The following is a 16,865-nucleotide window of genomic DNA, read 5'->3' on the forward strand; positions in this document are numbered from 1 at the left end:
CAAGTTTGCAGTGGAGGAGATTAGCTATGGCTAATCCATAAAGTTGATAAACTCATGAATAGATAAATGATTGGCTTATATTAACTGGTGTTGACATCACACCTGGCTGTATTGGACCATTTGGAATACTGCTCACGTAAAATTTACAATATTGACCAAAATTCCAATGGGGGAGTATCTATGATATAGTACAAGTGTTCTTAATCTGGGGGACCATCAACCCCCCACCCCCCCACCCCTCCTCCTTCCTCAAATCCGTATGCAGATTTCAGAGGATTTGTGAACTTGGATGGGAAAAAATATTACATCCTTGTTTTCGCTAATTTTTAACTGAAATTAACATTTACTTCAGTTAGGAATTTTTAAAAAAGTTGCTCTGAGGAGTCTGTTGTTTTCACTGGAGTGCCAAAAGGGTCCATGACGTGAAAAAAGTTAAGAAACCTGGTTTAAGGGATAAATACCATAGGACCATTGCAGTAGAATTGCAAGGGACCTCAGAAGCCATATAGTCTCATTTTTATTTTTACAGATGATGGAACTGATTTAACCTTGCTATAAAATCCCAGTTTCTGTAAGAATCCTTTCCTGATTCCCCTTAATGTCACTGCCTTCCCTTGGAGATTATATTCAATTTATCCTGTTCATGAGGTTACTAGTTACTATATATCTGCTTCGTAAGTAGTTTGCATGCTGTCTTCCCCATTAGAATGTGAGCTCCTTGTGGGCAGGGACTGTTTTTGCCTTTTCTTTCCCCAGCCCTTTGCACAGGTGCTTAATAAATGCATGTTGACTTGCCTGTAATTACAGAAGTACTAAGTGGCAGAGGTGGGATTTGAACTCGGGTCCATTGCTCTTTCTACCTTACCAGATTGCCCACCTGGTATTCCCAGGGAACTGATGAGGCATCAGTCCTTTAATTTTCTTAGCAGTTATAATCCCTGAGGTTTTAAACAAGAGTTTTTTGGTTGAGGGCTGGTATAAAAACAGTCCATCTGTTATTACTAAGATGTAAAACATCTTAGTCTGGATTGGTCATAGAAAGTCAGACACTTTATAGACGGAACAAAAAACGACAAGGTGAGTCTATTTCCCCCTTTATTTGCTCTTAATAATTAAAATCAGCCTAAATTCAGTGTGTTCATGTACACACTGAGAACAAAGCTTATCTACAATTCATTTAAACAGTTTGGTGAATGGTATCTCTTGGTAGATCTCTTTACCTTTTTTTAACTAAGTAACAGCACGCCTGTTTTGCTTCATTTAGATAAAGGGAAGAAAGAATCAGTTGAAATATATGGAATCCAGAGCCATCACTGATTATCTTCTCTGCATATACACCTTTATGTTTTCTCTACAGATAGTTTTTTTTTTATCCTTTCGTTAGATCTGCCTCATGATTAGAGAATCAAAAGGCAGATGCTGTTAAGGTCCAACAGTAACCACCAGAGATTGGTCCAGTTAATGTTATGTGATATTGTAAACCAGTTATGGGTAAAATAATATGCTAGTAAAGTTCATCTTGTTAATAACGTAATTGAAAGGAAATAAATCTTCCCTTCAGATAATAGTATTTTTAACTCATTTTAAGCACAGTATACAAATAGAACTCAGACTATTTTGAATGCTGATTTCACAAGATGGAATATAGAGCCTGTGGCATAAACCAGAATATTGACAAGTTAACATTTAACCATTTTTTAAACATGAACCTTTAATTAAAAGTCAGTTACCTAGTAAAATAATTGTTAGAGCTAGGAAATATTTTCAGAGGCAACAGAGACATTTGTTGAAGATGATACCACCTTTAGATGAAGAAAATGCAAGAAGTATGGAAAACTAGACACCAGGGTACTTAGTATATTAAATTTAATTACAAGTTACACAGACTATGATGTAAAAACGGCAGTTTACTAGAATAGTTATAATATGCAACGTGAAAATAGTTTAGAAAATGGATTAGGCTCATCTACGTTGATGGCAAGCTTGGTGAGAAATACATTTACAGAATGAGACAGATCCGTGTTTCTACCCAAGTGCCAACTTTTCTCACCTTGTCACCAAGTTAATTGGGACCAAGAGTTTGATGAAGAAAGCTTTATGTGGTTGGGTATTTCAGAACAATGTAAATAGAGTGTACGTTCCAGTAGATTGTAAACTCCTTGAGGCAAGGACCATTTTTCGTTTTGTATTTTTAGTACCTAACAGTGCCTGGCACAAGCTCCCCCACTAGACTGTAAGCTCCTGGAGGGCAGTGACTATCTTTTGCCTCTTTATATTCCCAGCACCTAGCACAGTGACTGGCATATAGTAGGTACTTAATAAATATTTATTGATTGATTTGGTTTTTTAAAAAATTTTCATAAGTGCTAATTGTATTGAATAAATACAGTGTTGTCATGGATTCTATTCCACAGAATAGATGTGTTGATTAATTCCTTTCTTGCTATGGCTGCATGGAGGTATAAGTAATTAGTAATTAGATATTTATGTTTCAGTGAGTGATTTTGCTCTAAGAGCATTTTCTTCCCTATGACTGGATATGGCATATAAATGCTTTGGGTGTCAGACCTGTGATCCCTCCTAAAGTAAGGCTTCCCGGTCCATTGTATGCAATGCTTCTGATTGGGGAGAAACATGAATTGAAATGGCAGAGGATGATTTTCACAGAATAGCTCTAAGCTGCTTTTTTTTTCTTTTTGAAATCTTGTCCAACTATATTTCAGAAAGCAAGAGCAATTTTAGGTGGTTTTATTGAATTTACAGACTGACCCAGACAGAGACATTCTTCTTATCGATTGATCATAGAGTTACAAAAACTGTACATTACAAACAGTATAGAAACAAACTGAAAAGAATGTGCCACACATCCTGGATAATCATCTATATGCAGGTAAATTTACAGATATAAAAGAAAGTACAGCCTACTCCCTTAATAGTGCACAGTTATTATATAGATACAATGTATCACTAGTGACTGAATGTAATTGTGGGTCTCTAGTTGTCATCGGCACAGAGGATGAGAGCCAGATCTGTTCGGTACAGCTTGCCGCCATCTGACAAAGCCATGATGCTTTTTTTGTATGTTGAAATGTTGTTAACGTCCAGGTCCTGCGCAGGGAACACACACTTCTTTATCAATGCCAAAGCCAATGAAGTTAATGAAAAGTGAAGACAACTTTTTTTTTGAACATTAGTCTATTTAAAGGGAAATTATACTCCATCCTCATATAAATAGAACTAACAAGAATTATTTCTCTAAATCAGTGATTCTCAAAACTTTTTCATCTCAATTCTCCTTTACATTTTAAAAAATTATTGAAGGCTCCATTATTAACCTTTTGTTTTCTGCGTTATTTCTATAATTATCATCAGATGAAAATAATTTTGACTTTGTGGACCCTCTGAAAGGGTCTCAGGGACAATAGGCACTGAGGAGGGGTTCTTGGAAGACCACTGTATTAAGCTACTAATGAAACCCTGTGTTGGTTCAGAGCAACAGCTCAATACATTTAGAACTTTGTAAATATATCTCTAGTAATGATGTTTATCCAACAATTGCTTCTCAGTGCTTTATTTTAACTGAGTGGACTTGAAAAAGTCTTTAAAGAGCTAGGATAATCAGTGGATAAATTACCTGCTTGTTCTTTTCGCAGAGATCTTTCAGTAAAGCATCTAACTCATTTTCATCTATGTATCCATTGCCATCCTGAAAGGGGGAAAAAAAGAAAAAAATACAATCAACCTTGGCTTATCTACAATTATATGAGCTAAGGTTTACCAAGCCAATTGACATCTATAGCCCTATCAGGTCAGTATGGTAGGTAGAACAGATACAAAACTGATACAGGTAGTAAGTGATTTGTTCTGTCTGAATAGCATAATGGAAGAGTTAGCACTACAACTCAGAGAGTATTAACAAAAAGGAAGGAAGGAAATGAGAAAAAAAAACAAAAAAACCCTCAAAGGACCAGAATAAGAAGCCCTTGAATAACAAAGAATAGGTTACATGTTTATTTTTTATCTTTATACCTCTTAATCTGTGAATTACTGTTTCCTAACATACGTTTTCAAAATGTCTTTCAACAATCAAAGAAATAGACAGTGAAGACAAGTTACCTGATCATACAACTCAAAAGCTTTATTGAACTCTTTTCCACACATTTTGACTCCCTAGAAAACATGGAAAATGTTAGATTGAAGATTATATTAAGATGCCAGATTATTGCATCACATGTTAATATCCTTTATTTCGAAACTCTACAGATTTGACCTTTAACAAGACAAATGCAATTTAAAAGTTATATACCTGAAATTTAAGCAGGAAATTCTCTTGTACTGGTAGCAACCTTTGGGTTAAAAAAATTGTAGTGTTAGGTTTTTTTCTTTTTAGGCAACAGTTGATGTGAAACTACATCTGTAGAGTTCATAAACTTACCTAGCCATTTCAGTTAATTCCAGCTTTCCATCATTGTTGGAGTCAAACATTTTCAGCTGAAAGACAGTGTCATGATTATAGCTATTAAATAGCACATTTGTTGCATTGAGAAAAAGAAAATTTAAAGTAGAGTGAAAGCTGAGTTGCAGGCACTTTATCAGCAGCAAAGTTCTAGAAATCAGCATTTCTGAAATCTTCCATTACAAACATTTCAGACACTGGCATGGATCTGAAGCTAACTGAAAGACTAATCAAATAAATGGTATAGTATTATATAAAGAGAGTGCCTGGGCTCTGAGGTTAGAAGCCAGAAGCCTGTATTGCAGTTTCCGCTTTACTTATTTGACCTTGAAAAAGCCACCTTTTTTCTGAGCCTCATTTTCCTGTAAAATGAGATTGGGTTAGGTCAAATTTAACCTTTGGCAGTCTGGTAAAGCTTATATATCCCTTCTCATAAGAATGTTTTATTGAAGGAAATGTTAAATTTCAATTAGAAGTTAATGAAAATAATGATGCTTTTTTTTTTTGACACAAGTTAATCCCCTTCCCTCCTCCCATCCCCAGGTTAAAAACCTTTTGTGATAGATGCTTTCTAAAGTTCTTTATAGATCTTTCTAGCTCTAAACCTAAGATTTACTATTTAGTATTCTTACTATTCTGGTGTGGTTTTTTTTTTGGGGGGGGAAGAGGAAAAGGAGGGGGGAGTTCAATATTTGCCCCCAGGGCTTTCCCATGTAATGGTATGTCAGTAAATATTGATTTATCCTTTCATGAAGAGGAGTGAGGGTAGCAGTAAGAGGAGCAACATCAATTATGAATATGTATAAATATATTTATAATTTGGAACATCATGCAAAAGGTATTGCTGTATGTGTTTTTAAGGGAAGGGAAGTAATTAGGATTGGACTGAGAAAATCAGCTTTGTCACCACATTTTAGGGAGAGTAGAAAGGGCAAACTCTAATTAAGTTGGGGTATTTTTAAGTGTAACTGGGCCATTAGCAGAGATCCTTGATTGGTGTCATACTTCTATAGCAGGGGCATCTTAACCCTTTTTTGTGTGTCATAGATCCCTTTGGAGAGCTGATGAACCTATTGACCCTTTCAGACCCGTTTAAATGAATAAAATACATGGGATTACAGAGGAAACCATTTGAATCGAAAAAGTTATCAAAATAAATTAAAAAAAATTTCATGGACCCTAGGTTAAGAACTCCTGGAATTAATATCTGACTTTTAAGAACTTTTTTTTTTGTCTTTGTTGTATTTTATTAATTTTCTTAAAGACTTCCCAATTACATTTTAATCTGGTTCAGGTCACTCTCAGGAGTTTTGTGGGCTGGAGTTTGATACCTTTCTCTTAAGGTGAATTGGGATATGTGTGTAGAGGTAGAGAGACTTTTCATTTTGCTTTTTATTCTTTTATATTCATCAACCACAATTTGTCTAATCATTGCTCCAAATGATCAGCACCTACCAATGTTTCCATTTATTTGCTACCACAAACAAGTGCTATGAATATGTATATGGAACCTTGAGAAAGACTGCTTGTTCCCTGCTAATACCATCATTAAGGATAACCTTGATTCCTGTATAGATGATTCTCATAAAGATTTTGTATACATGAGAGAGTAGGCAGATTGATCAGTAATTGATGTATCTTTAGTGGTATTTTTCTGAAATTATTAAGGTCTGAGATTTTTTTTGGCACGCTTTTTGTATCTTCCATTTCTTTAAATATCTTATATATCAATGTTTTATAACCCTCATAATTATCTTACCTCTAGTATGGATCATATGCACTTAGTACAATTTGGATGCTCTTCCCATCTTTGGAAAGTTTTCTTCCCCCTATTTTTATCTTCGTAGCACAAAGCTATGATGAGAACCTTTTTTTTTTTAACTTCAATCCAATTCACATTTATCAAATGTGTACTACCTGCAGTATGCTATGCTTGGTGCCTGGGATAGAAAAATGAAACCATACATGCATGGCCCCTGCCTGTACAATCTAGTAGGAGGAAAAGGTTAGACAAGTTATAATATGCTACGTATATAGGAGAGGTTCGAACAGATTGCCTTGGGAGATGTAAGGAATGGAAAAGTTATTGCTGGGGGTAATTTGGGGAAGTTTGTTGGAGGAGATTGTTCCTGAACTTGTCCTTGAAGGAAGAGAGGATTTCAACAGGTGGAAATGTGTAGGGAGACTGTTCTGGTCATGGGAAAGTCTTCACAAAGCCACAGAAATAGGAAAAGACAAGTCCTCTAATCTAATTTGGTTAGGAAATGTCAGTGTGAAGGCAAGTGAGACGTGAACAGAGCATAAAATGTAGGCCAGCCCCCAGAATGAATATCAGACTACTTTTTTTTTTAACTTCTATTTTTTATAGCTCCCTAGAAGAGGTCTAATAATGGTCACAGTCTCCTACCTTGGACAAGTAGATCAGAATTTATTGTCCATAGGGAAATATTTCCCAAAATATACATTTGTTTTAATTAGTTCTTGATTAATTTTGCTTACTGAATCTGAACTGGTTTATGACACTAAATAAGATATGCCAGGCCATTACAGCAGGGAAAAAAAAATCCCATTTGAATGATACTTTTTTTTTTTAAAGGCCAGTCTCAGATTCTACCTGGCAAGGAGTCCTTACTTTAAATAGACTTCACTTAGAACTGGAACAAAATGGGAAATTAATAATTTTAGGTGTTTGATATTAACTGAGTTACTCATAGAGTAAATTTACCCATCATGACACCAAAAAAGATAATTTTCCCTATTTGAATTTGAGTGGGTCATGCTTAATGAAGGTAGAAAAAGATTTATTTTTTTTTCCTCTGGGTTCAGTGAGACTCTTATGTTAAGAAACACTTTTTTTTTTTAAATGCAGCAACCTACTTTATAAGTAATTTTATGGTGAACAGTATCAGAGTGGGTCCCAAAAGAGTGTGAATAATGACTCCCCCAAAGTAGTCTCCTGTTTTAAAATATGCACTATTCAAAGTTATAATTATGTCAAATATGGTAAAAGTTCCAACCCAATGAAACTATGCTTGGTGAATTAGAATAACATGGCCACTTTAGGGGAGTCATTATTAGAAACTAATTGAGATCTAGTTATATTTTTCTTGGTGTTAGATAAGCCAGAATAGGACTTTGCTTACAGCAAATATAAGTGGAACTCCTTTTAAAAGACAAATGTTAGGGTCCTATAAAAGAGCAGCAGGAGTAACACTTGCCTAAAAGGCTGACCGTTATAAGAGAGAGCTGTGGTATAGTGAAGAATGTATGCTCTGAAGACCTAGGTTTATTTTTTTGCCTCTGCCTTGAAGTGCTGTGTTTCTTGGCCTCAGCTTCCTCATATGGGGTGCATTACCTATCTCACAGAAGTATTGTGATGTATGTTGTATAGAAAATATAATTCATAAAGCACCCTATAAGTGACAGCTAATCTATATTCCTTTTATCTATCTGGGGAGATATATTGAGATCCATGTTTTTATTTTATTTTTTTTGTTTTTTGGTTGGGCAATGGGGGTTAAGTGACTTGCCTATGGTCACAAAGCTGGGAAATGTCTGAGGCCAGATTTGAACTCAGGTCCTCCTGAATCCAGGGCCGCTGCTCTATCCACTGTGCCACGTAGCTGCCCACAAGATCCATGTTTTTAGAAGTCATATTTTAGGGGCAGCTAGGTGGTAGAACAGATAGAGTGCTGTACCTGGAGTTAGGAAGACTTGAGTTGAAATCTAGCGTCAGAAATTTCCTAGCTATGTGACTGTGGGAAAGTCACTTGACCTCTGTTTGCCTCAATTTCTTCAACTGTAAAAAAGGGGATAATAATAGTATCTATCTCCCAGAGTTGTTGTGAAGATCAAATGAAATAATATTTGTAAAGCGCTTAGCACAGTGCATGGCACATAATAAATGCTTTATTATTATTAGCTATCAGTATTATTAGAGGCCTAATAATACGATGCACTATTTAATTGCCTGCTTTAAATTTATAAAAATTTACACAAGAACTCTCTGATAAGTCAGAACTTTTCATTTGGGAAAATAGCTGTTGTGAAGAGGATGAGAATTAAAATCAACAAACATTTATTAGGTACCTACTATGTGCAAGTTCCTAGAGATACAAAAAAAAAAAAGGAAAAAGAAACAGCCCCTGCTTTTAAAGAAGTTACATTCTACTGGAGATGGGGTAGGGAGGAGGAGGGAAGATATGTATTGTTATATCCTATCTGTCTATTCACCTATCCATGTATCTATCTATCTATCTATCTATCTATCTATCTATCTATCTATCTATCTATCTATCTATCTATCTATATCATACAACTAAGCAGATTTAAATTATATAGAGAAGTCAAGACTAGTGAACTGTGTATTATAACCAAATTATCTTCTATACCAAATGCCTGCTAGCCAGTTACATTTTCAGAGGTCCAAACAATGTCCTGTTTAATAGAAGAGTTAATAAATCTTCCATGGGCCACTTATGTGGGTCAGTTTGTTTTTCGATCTCTTTACCCAGAACTGAAAAGCAGCCATTTCTAGGTAACCCATCAGAAGCATTGCATAGCCATACAAGACTTATAGTATAGAATAAGGGAGAAGGAAAGATGGAGAGCATATCTAGTCTCATATAATTAAAATAAAGTGGTACCTAGAATGCCTCTTCTGACTCTAAAATTCTAATATTCCTAACCCAAAATTTGATTAGGAAACACTTAAATAATTACATAACTTTGCTGAAATGGGTATACTGACTTAAAAATAACAATTGACCTTTTTTAGCCTTCTGGAAGAAAATAAAGTTCTTTTGGAGCAAGAGTTTTTATACCTTTTTTGGGGGGGTTATGAATCCTTTAGCTATCTGGAAAAGCCTATGGACCCCTGTCTCTGAACAATGTTTTTAAATGCATAAAATAAAATATGTTGGGCTAGAAAGGAAGCCAATTATATTGAAATGAAGATGAAATTTTTTCCATCCAAGTTCATGGACACCCTGAAATATTTAGGGGTCCACATATCCCAGGATTAGAACTCCTTTTTTAGCAGCAACACTGCTACTTCTCTGGTTTGCTTATAATCAAATGAGGAAGAAGAAACTTAGTGAACATCTGGGTCACTACTTAGAGAAGGGCAATGATGTGTGCATTGCTGACTGCTTTGGGAGTGACTGTGAATTCACCAAAAACAAATAATGCAAATCTAATGACATTTCACATCCTTTGGGATATAATATTTTGGAAGTCCATCTTACCATCAAGTCTGTATATTCAGCTAATTTCGTGTCATCAAAAGTCTTGTTTGCTTTCTCTAGCAAGTCCTTTAGAAAGTTCTGTTAAGAAAAAAGAGACCCAGGTAAAGCAAACCAGTTACAAACATCTTCATGACAATATTTCTGAAAGTTGAACATAGTGAAGCTGCCCTAGGATGGGGGCAGAAGGACAGGTGAAGAAGCAGAAGAGGAGGGAAGAATTCCATAGCTTGAGACCAACTTATGTTGGTGCTCTTTTGGAATTTCAGCATAAACTCTCCCAGATGAATGGAGTCCAGGACTTGTCTTACGCTGTATCATGGGAATTATTGTGGAATAGTGGAAAGAATATTGGTTCTTGAGTTGGAGGACTTGAGTTCAAATCCCACTTTGGCACTACCTGTGTGACCTTGAAAAAACACTCTACATCTCATGGCCTCAGTTTCCTTATCTCTAAAATGGAGAAGATATCCTCTTTGGTCCTTTCCAGTCATATATCTATAATTCTGTGAAATCTAGAACAATTAGTATTTTTGTATTTTCCTATTTTCTCTGAATAATTACTTCAATGAAATCAGTATTTTATTTAAATTTTATTTTGAAAGTCTGAGGGAGGAAATCTTTTGAACTAGTCTAATGATAACTATAGTGCTACCTAGTGAGAGGTCTATAAATATTTGAATTTCTCTTCTGAATGAGATACAGGGACAGCTCAGTGCCATAGTTGAATACCTTTTTCTTTTTTTTTGCTGGAGGGAACAATTATTAATACTTAAAAGGAATAACAGATATAAACAAATACCCCCAGATTTGCCCATGTTTAGCTAATCCTACAAAGGCCTGGAGTTGCAAAGACAATTCCCCATGAACTCACACCAGCCAATTTATAATTGCCCTCACCCAAGGGCTGCCTCTGCTCAAGCATCACCACATCACTTACTACCACGATAATGGCAAATTTCACAAGAGATAAAGTCAGGTTAGAATGACACAAGTCCCTCCTTGGCAGTAGCATAGAGCAGAATGTTCAACAGAATTCATTACACATGAGGCAGCTTTATGCTTGGAGGATATATGAATCATAATCAAATAGATATTAATGTGGGAAAGATGAAAGAGCGTGATTATTAAATTGGCAGTTGGAGTGAGGGAGTATCTATTTTTTTTGAAAGAGGGGATATGAAGGCTTTAGAGAAGCTTGCCATAGTCATAACAAAGCAAGTATTTAAAGATATAATAAGCTTCCATTTCCTTTAATGATGTTTATTTCCAGTATCTTAACTTTATATCTTGAAAACTAATGAAATCAATGACAAATATAGGTGAAATGAGCATTTATTGTGCATGCAGATAAGTGTTCCATTTGCCCTATACATGTATGGAATTCGTTACTGCCCTCAAAAACTCACTGATTTTGTTGATTATCTTGATTTTATCCTGTCAGGGCAGAAAGCCACTTTACCTAGTTTCAGAAGTTTATTCTTATCTTAAAATTCCACTTCAGAAGCCAACTGAGGCATGAAAAGCTCAAAGGTGTCTACTGGAAATAAATTTGTATTTTTCTCAGTGGAGTTTTGGTGCAAGATTAATTGGGTTAAGGAATCTAATGAGAGCTAATGTAGTTGTCCCAAGAATAGCCTGGGAGAACACGTGGGACTCTGAGGTATCTTGCAAAAGATAGAGATAGATAAAACCCTGGCAATTGTGGAACTGAAAATGAGCTTTCTAGAGATGTGTCTCTCTGTCTCTCTCTCTCTCCCCCCCTCCCCTCTCCCTCTCTCTCTCTTTCCCTCTCTGTCTCTCTGTCTCTCTCTGTCTCTGTCTCTCTGTCTCTCTCTCTGTCTCTGTCTCTCTCTGTCTGTCTGTCTGTCTCTCTCTCTCTCTCTGTCATAGATTCTTGAAAGATTGAAGAGGTCTCAATATTCATGTAGGCCAACCCATACCACTCAAAAAGAAACTCAACATACTCCATAAGTAGTCATCCAGCCTTTGCTTATAGACCATCAATTTAGAGGAATCCATCATCTTCTGTGGCAGCCCTTTCAATTTTTGGATATCTCTAAATACCAGGAAGTTTTTCTCTGATATCAAGCCCAAATTTGCCCCTTAGCAATATCCATATTCTTCAGAGAAGAAAACTCCTGTTTAACACCTTTTTTTGAAGGATAAGACTTAAGGCAACAGAGGCAACAGATTTTTGTTGTTATTGTTGCTATTCAGTTGTGTCTGACTCTTCAGAGCCCCATCTAATGTTTTCTTGGCAGAAATATTGGAGTGGTTTGCCATTCCCTTCTTCAGCTCACTTTACAGAGGAGGAAACTGAAGCTAACAGGGTTAAGTGATTTGCCCAGGGTCATATCCAGATTTGAACTCATATCTTCCTGACCCTAGGCTCAGCACTCTATCCACTGTACCACCTAGTTGCCCTTAACAGATCTTTACAGTACTACCAAGTCAGGAATGGGTATGAGTTAAGAGTAAACTTGAATAATCCTATAAGTACTTGTTAAGTGCCTACAATATACTGGGCTTTATGTGGGATGCTAAGGTTACAGCAGCCAAAACAAAAACAGTTTCCTGAAGGAGGGGGCATGAGCTAAGCCTTGAAGGAGTCTAGTGATTCTAAGAGAAAGATGTTAGGAAGGACTGTGTTACAGGCATGAGGTGTCTGTACAAAGGCAGAGAGGCGGGAGGTGGATCCCATCTCTAAAGTCCCTTTCAGCTTGAAAAACGTATCAATGTATATAGGGCAGAAAGCATAAAACCTATTTGTCTTGGATGATTTAAAATAAAAAAAGCTTCCTTAGTGCATTTCTACATAATAGGAAAAGTTCACTACATTATCCCAACTTTTCAGATATAGAGAAGTACCTTTCTGATTCATTTTTTAAAAAAAATTTTTAATATTTAATTAATAAGAATTTATTTTTTTTCTCTCTCTCCCCCTTCCCTCCATAAACCCCTTTAAAAAGAAAACAAAAACCTTGTAATAAATAGAGATAGTTAAATAAAATAAATTCCCCCATCGGCCCTGTTCAGAAATATATTCCTTGCTTTGCATCTTGAATCCATGACCTGGAGGTAGGTAAAGTAGCTTATCATCAGTCCTCTGGAATCATGGTTGGTCATTGTGTTAATTAGAGTTCTTATGACTCGAACCACAGTGAAATTAGGAGAAAACAATATTGGATGGTCATACTCCTTTCTCCGCCCCAATAGAAATGGGCCATCATTAGTGATTCTTGAAGATTTTCTTAGTGTTTCTTATTCAAAAGATAAAGAAAACATGGTTGTCTAGATTGAGGACTCTTGATATCCATATAACTATTCAAAAATAGTTCTTTCATATTTTTTAGTTACTAGTAAATGATTGCATTTCGTATAACTATAAGATCTGTGTTAATGAATTTATTCAAAAGTGCAATTTTCCTAAAGTTTGGCCCAAATTTTAGAGATTTTTTTCTGGGGGGAGAGGGAAGTATTTACAGAAAAAAATGTTAAGTATATAATAATGTAAGTATGTAAATTCTCAAGTTACAGATACAATATTAGTAAGTGTGGCCTAGTGGGTCTACATATGTGATTCAGATGTATTGCTAGTCTGCATGCGGGACCTGTGCAAGGCATTCAGTTCTTGAAGTTCTTCAGTTAGTTTGAGAAATAAACCCTAAAACAACAATTTTTATCATTGTAGTAATGGGAAAGGGGATCTCAGGAAAAGACTTTCATTTCTATTCTCTAGCACTTATTGCAGATGTGAAAGAAGAGGTTAAAATAAGATTTCTTCACTATTTTTGTGTCATTGGCCTCTTTGTCAGCCTGGTGAAGCCTATGGACCCCTTCTCAGAGTAACGTTTTTAAATACGTAAGACAAAGTGCATAGAATTACAAAGGGAACCAATCATAAATATTTTATAAAAACAAGTTCCTAGGCTTCAGGTTAGGAACCCTCAGGGGAAAAATGCACCATTGGCTAGCAGCAGTTCATACAAGGATTGCCCCACCGCGACCCCATATTATATCTTTAGCCTTTCAGAATTATGCTAGAAAGGAAACTAGTTCACATTTTCATCACTTACCTTCAGTTCCTCAGTTTCTATGAAGCCACTATGATCAGTGTCATACTTTCTCCATGTCTGAAAACAATGATGGCACAACCATTTGAGTAAAATAATTATAATCATAATGCTTGACATTTATGTCACGTTTTAAGATTTACAAAGTGCAAATACATTCCTTTGTTCCTTAGAACAACCAACCATTGCATCATTTACATTTAGAGCTGGAAGAGACCTTAGAGGTGCAACCTCTTCATTTTACAGAGACTCAGAGAGGTTAAGTGACTTCCCCCAAGGTCACACAGTTAGTAAATATATGAAGCAGAAATTGCCTGTACTTAGCACCTTGTCATGTAGTAGGTGCTAAAATGTCTATTGATTTTTGATCTTGACAATTTCCCCTAAAGGGGCTTTTCCTGCCTCCCAGTACCTGCATGAATTCCTCACATGACTTCAGCTGCTGACATCTAAAGAGAAGCAGGAAGTTCTCTTCCGTTGGTAATACATGAGCCAACTGTAAAAGATCAGAAAGGAAGTTATGGGTGTTTTAAGAAACTTGAGAGTAACACTCTTGCTTGAGTTGCTAGAATAATACTTTGCACCTATATGGCATTGTAAGATGTGTAAAGCATGCTCTCACAGCAGCTTGTAAGATAGGTGATACAAACATCATTCCTGTTTTACAGGTAAGGAAACTTGCCTGGGATGCACACAGCTAAAATGGTTCAGAGTCAGTATTGCAACCAAGGTTCCTCTTTTTTTTAGGTTAAATATTCTCTCCAATATGCCTGATGCTTTTCTTCCCAGAATTAATCTGACTAGCCAGAAATACAGGAGATGGAAAAAATTGTTAATATCTACTTCTTTTTTGATATGTTGCTCTAGGAATATTATTAGTATTGTTTGGAATGTTTACCTATGCCACTAGCAATTTATTCCAAACCTTTTCTTTTCAGTGGTTAAAAAGTGGCCTATGCAAAAATTATTTTTCTGCCTAGCCATACATGCTATATGCTTTATCCTTATTCTTTTAAATTATGTTGGGTGTGGGGTGGAAAAGGAAAGACAGAAAGAGACAGATAAAAAAGGAGATAGAGCCTTATACCTTGGTGTATTTTAGTATTAATTATCTGGTACATAAACCAATAGGTGCCATCAGAGATATTCTGTACCCTTTGTGCTAGAAGTATTATACTACCAACATCATCCCCCATCTTTCTTTCTGTCCCCAACACAATCTGGGCTATGCACTCTTGTTTCTGACAAGTCAAGAGGCAGAGCGAGACACAACAAAATAATTTTCCTTCATATGTGAAAATGAGAGACCAAAGCCTCATACATAAAGTTATTGAATACTTTATTCAAGAAGAAAGTTAAGAATCATTGGACATGACAAGCCCCAAATGGCACCAGAAAAAAAAAAGAAATTGGTTATACTTTAATAAGCCAGAAATGACCATTTACCTAGGTCAGTCATTTCCAAATCAGCCATCTGTGTGCCATTGAACCACTGACTTGCTAAAGCAAAGTGAAAAATGTCATATTGAAAAAATGGATGAAAATTAAGGAGGAAGGTATTGTTTATGATTGAAATAGCTTCAACTTAATCTATTTAAACAAGTTGTTAAAAACAAAAATGGGAAATGGAAAAAAGATCAGAATTGAAACAAACTATCATAATTTTCGCAGGAAGTTTAACCAATGTAAATTAGTCTCCACAATGAACAGAACTAAAAAGCCTGGACACTGCCTCAACCAGCAGACTCTTGGGTTCTTTGTCGAGGCATGGCAACACTGGTTCATAATGTAGACTCTTTTGTAAAATCATATAGAGCACAATAGAGCAAGATTATGAGCAGTATCACCTCATGAAACAGTAAGAATCTGTGAAGGGAAAAACAAGTTCACAGAAAAGAAAAGAAAAAAAATCCAGTTAAACTAGATTATCCTGGAGGTGAAACTAGAAGGAAGACAATGAGCGTACCTCAACAGGGAAGATATGTAAAGATTTCTTTAATGAACCCTTTTCTCCACTGATGATGGTGGATTCTAATATCACAATCTCTAACATGTTGCATGAGGAAGGAGAATTGGCCCTAAAGGTAATAAAAATGGGAAAAGTAGCCAAAATTATGTGATAAGATGTGGTGAGTAGAAGTGGATAAAGTTGGGGGTTGGTGGTGACATAATTTTGATGGTGCTGAAATATTAATTCTCAAGTTATTTGGAAGAAAAGATACTAAATTCTTAGGAAAAATGATGGAGTTTATGAAAAAAGAAACCAAGAAAATATCAACAGCTACTCATCCGTATTTTATTTAGTATAATCACCACACACACATTGAGGGTATCCTTGATGAAGGTATGAAAAAGAAATAGGCAGACTTTTTCAGACAGTATTCTACAGTTCACAACAACTTATAGTCATAAAGCTGACTGAAAGGTATAGGGAACATAGGATTCCCACCTGTGTTTGTTGACTATCAAAACAAATTTGATTTGGTATAGCAAAATGCTGCCTTAAACACTCTCCAACAAGATGTCTCATGAATATGTAAAACCCATACAAGAAACAATATTTTAAAAACTATCCTCTAATTATTAGTATTAAATGAGGCCCCAAACAGAGAGATGTGTGCTTGCCACAGCTGTGAAAAGTATCTCAGTCAGTCAGTTAAGCGTTTAAGCACTTACTATATGCTAGGAACCATGCTAACTACCACAGGTACAAAGAAAGGCAAAAACATGATCCTTGACCTCAAGAAATTGATTGGGGAAACACAAAATGCAAATAACTAGATACATAAAGATATATACAGAGTAGATAAATGGTAAACTCAGAGGAGAAGCACCAGCACATATCTTGTCACAGAATCCAAATGTAAGAGGGATTCCTAATAAGTGAAATAAATTATTCTCTAGAGCTCTGTTTGCAGAGTGTCAGCAAGAATTCAGCATCTACTAGACATCCCTCTTCTATTTGGAGTCTGTGTGAAACATGAGATTACATAAAACCTCTTAAATGAGATGAACAATTACTCAAAGGAGTTTGTGATTTTATATATATACATATATATATATATACACATATATATATATATATATATA

General features: G+C 35.7%; 1 protein-coding gene across 1 annotated transcript in view; it reads right to left on the reverse strand.

Annotated features, from left to right (window-relative positions):
- Positions 1–1,082: 1,082 nt before the first annotated feature.
- The window catches only part of CALB1 (calbindin 1), a 39,850-nt gene continuing 24,067 nt past the window's right edge, over positions 1,083–16,865 (reverse strand). The window contains exons 4-11 of the mRNA XM_020979722.2: positions 14,188–14,271; positions 13,779–13,835; positions 9,703–9,780; positions 4,436–4,491; positions 4,307–4,346; positions 4,117–4,170; positions 3,635–3,706; positions 1,083–3,108 (exon numbers count right to left, since the gene is read on the reverse strand). Coding sequence (XP_020835381.1) covers positions 2,995–3,108; positions 3,635–3,706; positions 4,117–4,170; positions 4,307–4,346; positions 4,436–4,491; positions 9,703–9,780; positions 13,779–13,835; positions 14,188–14,271 — 555 coding nt within the window. The 3' untranslated portion in view covers positions 1,083–2,994. The remainder of the gene's footprint in view (positions 3,109–3,634; positions 3,707–4,116; positions 4,171–4,306; positions 4,347–4,435; positions 4,492–9,702; positions 9,781–13,778; positions 13,836–14,187; positions 14,272–16,865) is intronic.

The sequence above is a fragment of the Phascolarctos cinereus genome, unplaced genomic scaffold (genome assembly GCF_003287225.1).
Source record: "Phascolarctos cinereus isolate Bilbo 61053 unplaced genomic scaffold, phaCin_HiC Scaffold_4;HRSCAF=312, whole genome shotgun sequence".
Lineage (NCBI taxonomy): Eukaryota > Metazoa > Chordata > Mammalia > Diprotodontia > Phascolarctidae > Phascolarctos > Phascolarctos cinereus.